At 36.0% G+C, this 6,172-nt stretch overlaps 1 protein-coding gene and 1 long non-coding RNA gene across 3 annotated transcripts; both read right to left on the bottom strand.

The window, feature by feature from the left end:
- Positions 1–344: 344 nt before the first annotated feature.
- LOC110711735 lies at positions 345–1,418 on the bottom strand. Of its 2 annotated transcripts, XR_002509418.1 has the most exons (3): positions 941–1,418; positions 718–866; positions 345–580 (listed from the first exon to the last, which is right to left on the bottom strand). It is a non-coding gene; the product is annotated as an uncharacterized LOC110711735 (long non-coding RNA). The 2 variants fall into 2 exon arrangements; XR_002509417.1 differs by having other exon boundaries at positions 718–1,418.
- A 2,890-nt stretch (positions 1,419–4,308) lies between these two features.
- Positions 4,309–4,932, bottom strand: LOC110711572 (BURP domain-containing protein 5-like). Its single transcript, XM_021889982.1, has 2 exons — positions 4,664–4,932; positions 4,309–4,558 (listed from the first exon to the last, which is right to left on the bottom strand). Exons 1-2 carry the CDS (start codon positions 4,930–4,932, stop codon positions 4,309–4,311), a joined length of 519 nt encoding a protein of 172 aa, XP_021745674.1.
- Positions 4,933–6,172: the final 1,240 nt, after the last annotated feature.

Genomic DNA, 6,172 nt, shown 5'->3' with positions numbered 1-6,172 from the left:
GGACCTTGACCCGAAACAACCCGACCCGAAATGACCCGATCCGAAGTTGACCCTAGATCCAAAGTTGGCCCGATACCCAAATTGACCCGACCTAAAATTACCTTATACCTGAAATGACCAGAATCTATTTAAGCTAACGATTTGACCTGAGCAAACCAAAATAGAAAATAATCGCAATCAAACTGACTTAATTTTTTTTTATTAATTTGTAATGTGTAACAGTGTAAGTAATTTACATATTTTGAGCATTACTTTTCTCGATTTCTTCGGCCTTTTTTCTTTATAAGTTATTAAAAATTCGTAAAAAGATTGAAATTTAACGACTATTCTACGGAGTTTGTCCATAAGATTAAGAAAAAAATTACTAAAGCTTGAAATAAAAGTTACAATTCTCACAAGTCTAGAAAAAAAATAGTACAATAATAATGCGTACATAACATAATGTTCAATACCAAATAAAATTACAAAATATTCTAAATAATTATACTCCTATATTCGACTCTTAAAATTGTTGACAGTTAACACTTGGAGCCGCCGCGCCAATCCACATAAGAACCAAAAAATCCATCATCCTCATTTGCTACATAAATATAAAAACAATAATATAAGCAAATTTTAACAATATAAGCCAAAATAAAGCAACAAAAATGTACGAACTCTAAATAATGTAGGAATATGAATATACATATTTTAAAAAAAATATAATAAAATACTTACTTTCAAAAGAGTACATCCAACTACGAGTTGTTATTAAAGCCTCCACATTTTCAGGAATTGATGAACTTTTCCATTTATTCAATACTCGACTCCCAATGCTGAAAGTTGATTCGGAAGTGACGGTTGTCAGGAGCACGACCAAAATATCTCTAGCCAAATGAGAAAGGCCTTTATATCGATGCTCATTTTCTTTCCAAAAAGCTAATTTGGTTAGAGATTTTACCTTTGTTTGAACCGTTTCCTCCTTGGTTTTTCAAATATTTCTCATCACTACAAGAAAACAGCTTGATTCCGACGGAAAAAATCCATCGAAAACATCGGAAATTCCGTCGGAAAATGGGCTTCCGACGGAATTCCGTCGGAATGTGTCTATCGCTAAACCCTTTGTAGGAAATTCGACCTTTTCCGACGGAATTTCTATCGGAAGGCTAGTTTCAGACGGAATTATTTCTGTCGGCGCTTTTTTGACTTTAATTGAAATTCCGTCGCAATTTTCCTACGGAATTTTCCGTCGGAGTTGGAGACTTTTCCGACGGAAATTTCCGTCGGAAGAAGTATATTCCGACGGAAATTTCCGTTGGAAAAGTCAATAAAAAAACAAAAAAAAAAACAGCTTTACCCCTAACCCTTACCCCACCCATATCCACCACTGCCCACACCCCTGCTCACCATCCCAACCCACCCCACCGCCACCTCCTAACCCACCACCGCCACCTCCTAACCCACCACCGTAACCCCAACCCACCACCACCACTTCCAACCCCTTTTCCCACCCCACCCACCACCACCACCACCACCTCCTAACCCACCACCACCACTTCCAACCCCTTTTCCCACCACCGTAACCCCAACCCACCACCATCACCATTTTTCCGAATACAATTCGGAACCAAAAAAACGAAAAATATTGAAAAAAAGAAACAGATCTATACAAATTGAAACAAAATACAAATTAGAATACAAATCTGAACCAAAAAATCGTATCCTATACAAATTGGAGCAAACAAACTACCAACACCGAACTAGCAGCCACACCACCCACCACAACCGTATATATTTTAAAAAAAAAACTGATTAAATTACAAAATAAAATTAAAAAAAAATACCTTAATTCGACCATAGAAAACCGCAAAATTGGGTTTACAAGGTCAAATTCGTCCATGAAAACTCTAGCATGGTCGATTTTGACTTGAAAACCTTTGTTTTGGCAAATTTGTTGATGTTAGTGTCGGTATTAGCGGTTTTGGGTGAGAGGGAGGACGAGGAGGGAGAAGGAGTTGTTGTTGGTGTCGGTGTTGGTGGTTTTGGGTGAGAAGGAGGACGAGGAGGGAGAAGGAGTTGTTGTTGGTGTCGGTGTTGGTGGTTTTGGGTGGAAGGAGAACGAGAGGACGAGGAGGGAGAAGGAGTTGTTGTTGTTGGTGTCGGTTATGGTGGTTTTGGGTGAGAAGGAGAAGACGAGGAGGGAGAAGGATAGAGAAGAGACGAGGAGGAAAGAGGACGAGGAAGGAGAAGGATTGAGAAGAGACGAGGAAGGAGAAGAGGAAAGAGAAGAGATGAGGACAGAGGAAAGAGAAGAGAGGACGAAGAGGAAGGAGAAGAGAATAGGAGAGGAGAGAGAAAGAGAAGGAGAAATGGGAAAAAAAAGAGGCGCATTTCGTTTTTGAAGTTAGGGTTTCCTTTTTCTTTCTCTCTTTTTTTTTTTAAAATTAGATTCTGACGGAATAAAAATCCGTCGGAATATATGGTGTTCCCGACGGATTTTAATTCCATCGGAAAATTAACTTTCCGACGGAATATTCCGTCGGAAAAATTAGGAATTCCGGCGGATTTTATTTCGTCGGAAATTCCGACGAATTTTAAAATTCCGTCGGAAATTTCCGACGGAATAAAAATCCGTCGGAATTCCTAATTTTTCCGACGGAAATACGTGTCCTTCGGAAACAGTCTGTCGGAATCAAGCTGTTTTCTTGTGGTGCATATGCATTGCATTTTCTTAGATGTCTTTGCATATTTTGGGTTCCATAATGGGGGTCGATTATGAAGGATGCTTTTTGGCAATGTTTGCAAACTGACCTCTGTTTCCCATCACTAGATTCCGTCTAGTCAAACGTGAGGAATTCTGGCCAAACTAGACTCCGTTTCTTTTCTACAGCTTGAAATCCAAATTCCATAGTGCTCACATTGTTGTTTTCAATTGTAAGTTCAGGATCACCGGCTTCTTCCTCTGGTGTACACAAATGTTCGTACATTCATCATCTGGTGTACACAAATGTTCGTATATAAAAATCCGAATGACCCATTTGACAAATGACTAAATTCAGCATTGAACATTTTATCATCTTAAAATGAACATTTCATCTTAAAATGAACATTTTCTAATACTAAAATGAACCTTTTCTAATAGTACAATGAACAAATTTAATACTAAGATCAATTGAGAATAATTATGCGTTCCAAACTATGAAATTAAATGAACAAATGATTATGATATTGAACATCATTATAAATAAAATTGAGCAAACTATGTCTTACTTGGCTGATCTTTTGATATCATTTAAAAGTGTTGGATCTATTATAAAAGTAGGATTTTCGCGCTTGTTTTTTTTTCTAGCCAATTTGGTGGCAATTGGAACATCTTCATCATCTCTGTTCGTTTTCACAAAATGAACATTAATTTTTTACAAAATGAACATTTAGTCGATAACACTATAACTACTAATATTAAACTCCAAAATCAACAACAAAATTAAAATTGCACTTACGAATCGTTGCTTTCAATATCCTGCTCTGAACTAGCTTTTCTCATTCTGAAAAATTCAAAAAAAAAAAAAATAGTTAGGGTTTTTTTTCTTTGAATCAACTAGAAAATCAGGCTAGTTAGCTTACGGTGCTAAACTCTCGTCGTTGTTGGTTCTTAATTCCGGCATTGATGATGTAATTCTTGCTCCCCTAGACAAAATGTGCAAAAATCCAAATAAATCAACCAAAATTATACAAAATTCAAAATGAACAAAAATCAAAATAAACAACCAAAAATGTAATTATAATACTGAAATTGAAGGCTAGAGAGAGAAAATTGTAAATAAACAAAATCTAAGTACTGATTGAACAGATTTACAAGTTTAGAGTGACATTCGTTGCTTAAATTAGCGAAAAATTGAAAATAACCTTATTTTTTTACGCTGATTTCCAAAATCTACGATAGCACCATCAATTTCTTTTCTAATATCCATGATTACATATGAAATTTTTGATCTCTAAACTTTCTCAGAATGTTTATGGAGGTTTCAGATGAACTAGAGAGAGAAAGAGACGGTAGAGAGAGAAAATGGGTATGGTGGTTTCGAAAAATGAAAAATGGGTTTATTTTCTTTTGAATAAGGTATTTATACCTGATTTGACAACACAATGCGTGGTGACGTCACGTGAGCTCTTATTTACGTTTCATGCTATAAAACGATGTCATTTGGGTGAGGGAGCATGAATATATGGCTAGTCTCGAGACCAGCCTTCATCTATTGGATTATATGCCCTGTCATAAAACCCACCACAAAATGGATGGGCTTTAAGCCTGTCATAAACGGGCTGTCATTAATTGAGTCTCTTTTTGTAGTGAACTTCAAAGGCACCATACAACATACTCCAATCGGAGGTGTCATGGTGGCAGCCCATAAGAGCGTCGACCTTTAGGTTATCATTGCCAAGGCTGTGGAGTTGAACATGATAAGCCGTTGCCCCGGCAAGGTGGTGGCACATCAATGCACCATATGGGAAATCTGCCTTGTGGCAACTTATTGTATCCTTTCCTTCCCCGGCAATCTTAACTTTATTTATGCGATACCTATTATAGTGGCAAAGTTAAGAATTCAATTATTTAACTGGCCCATACATAATAAAACACTTAATACGAGACAGAAGGAGTATAATATATGACATATGTATATACCTGTTGCTACCTTCCATGGGAAGGGTGACGATAACACTAAGCACTTGAAGATCCTTACTCGCAACCGAGGGATTGAACTCAGAAGATACATAATCAACCATATCTTCCATTGAGGGTGCACAAAAGTGTTGACTAAATCTTAAAGGATCTTCACAACGAGTCAAAGTTGACTTCATCATTTGAGCTTCTTTGGAATTGGGATCAATAGAAAAGGCAGCAAGTATTTGTGATAAGTGTTGAATTGAAAGGAACTTTGTTTTGGACTTCATTTCTTGCCATGAAAGATGGGCCAAGGTCCGATGGGCCTAGGTATTGCAATTGATGGATTGTACCTGGTTTTAGTAGGTCCTCTTGACGGATGAACATAGAGGTAAATATTTTGTTCTTACGTTGTGCTCCCGTAGTTTCAAACTCGTAGTCATACCTATTAGGAAAATATTCCAAAATGAGCACTATATTAAAAAAATATACGTAATAAGATTCAATCTCAGGGTTTGGGTATCGACCCAAAGCATCCTTCAATAAAACCGGAAGTTCAATATAAACATATTATGCCATAGCTAGCTAGTATAACTTTTCGTTACAAAGTGAGAATAATTAAGGTTTGGTTTCCTTTACCTTTTTGCTGAATTGAAATTATTTTTACTGATTGACTATTATATTTGTTCATTACATGCACTGATTTTAAAATGAGGAGAAGAGGGATTAAAAATTAGTCCAACATGATAAATCAAGGGTCAAATTAAAGAAAATTCCCTTATCTAGACTAATTTAAATAAACAAGTATTCAGTTATCTTTGAAAAAATCACATGGCATAAGGTTATTTAATTACAAATAACAACAAAGTTTAATACTCTCCAGTGATATTTGTGTAAAATTAATCGGGTGTAAGACTTAAATCAAGCCCAAAAATTATGTCCAAATTGGGTATTTTTTCGTGCCGAGCTACACATGATTAGGTTTTGCACTTTTGCAGGCTGGGTTGGACGGGCTTCCCGTCCACTACATTAGTCAACGAACAATTCTAATTTCTAAGGCAGGTTGGAAGAAGGATATATATGTCAATTTCTAAGGAAGGGGGTCTATACCACGCACCAAATTAACTCATGGTTGATTTTTTTTTTCTTTATTTGATGATTTAAATGAACAATAATCACCACTCATTAAAATTACACTTGGGGTGCACCGTACACCCAGGTGTATATAACAATCTCTTTTTTATTTAATTACGAACGGGTTTATAAGAAGCTATATTAGTATATGTAGCACACATCTTTGGTATACTACCCTTTTATGTACTTGTATTTGTAGAGACTTAGAAAAGATATTGAGAGAAGTTGTGTTATTCTCATTGACTTGAAAAGTATATATAACATATACAAGTTAAGGTAATACGCTAGAAGTTAGTACCAGTTACAATAGGAATAACTCTAGCTAAATTAAAGGAAAAAAATCCCTAAAATAAAGGAAATATATTTACAGCTAATTGACTACTCTAAGGATTGACA

This window comes from Chenopodium quinoa, unplaced genomic scaffold, assembly GCF_001683475.1.
Source record: "Chenopodium quinoa cultivar QQ74 unplaced genomic scaffold, ASM168347v1, whole genome shotgun sequence".
In the NCBI taxonomy this organism is placed as follows: domain Eukaryota; kingdom Viridiplantae; phylum Streptophyta; class Magnoliopsida; order Caryophyllales; family Amaranthaceae; genus Chenopodium; species Chenopodium quinoa.
This window is presented reverse-complemented; position numbering and strand designations above follow the sequence as displayed.

Coding starts and splice junctions, on each gene's coding strand:
- LOC110711572 (XM_021889982.1), bottom strand. CDS start 4,932: ATGAAGTCCAAAACAAAGTTCCTTTCAATTCAACACTTATCACAAATA. Junction 4,559..4,663: donor CCCATGGAAGGTAGCAACAG/GTATATACATAT, acceptor CCACTATAATAG/GTATCGCATAAATAAAGTTA.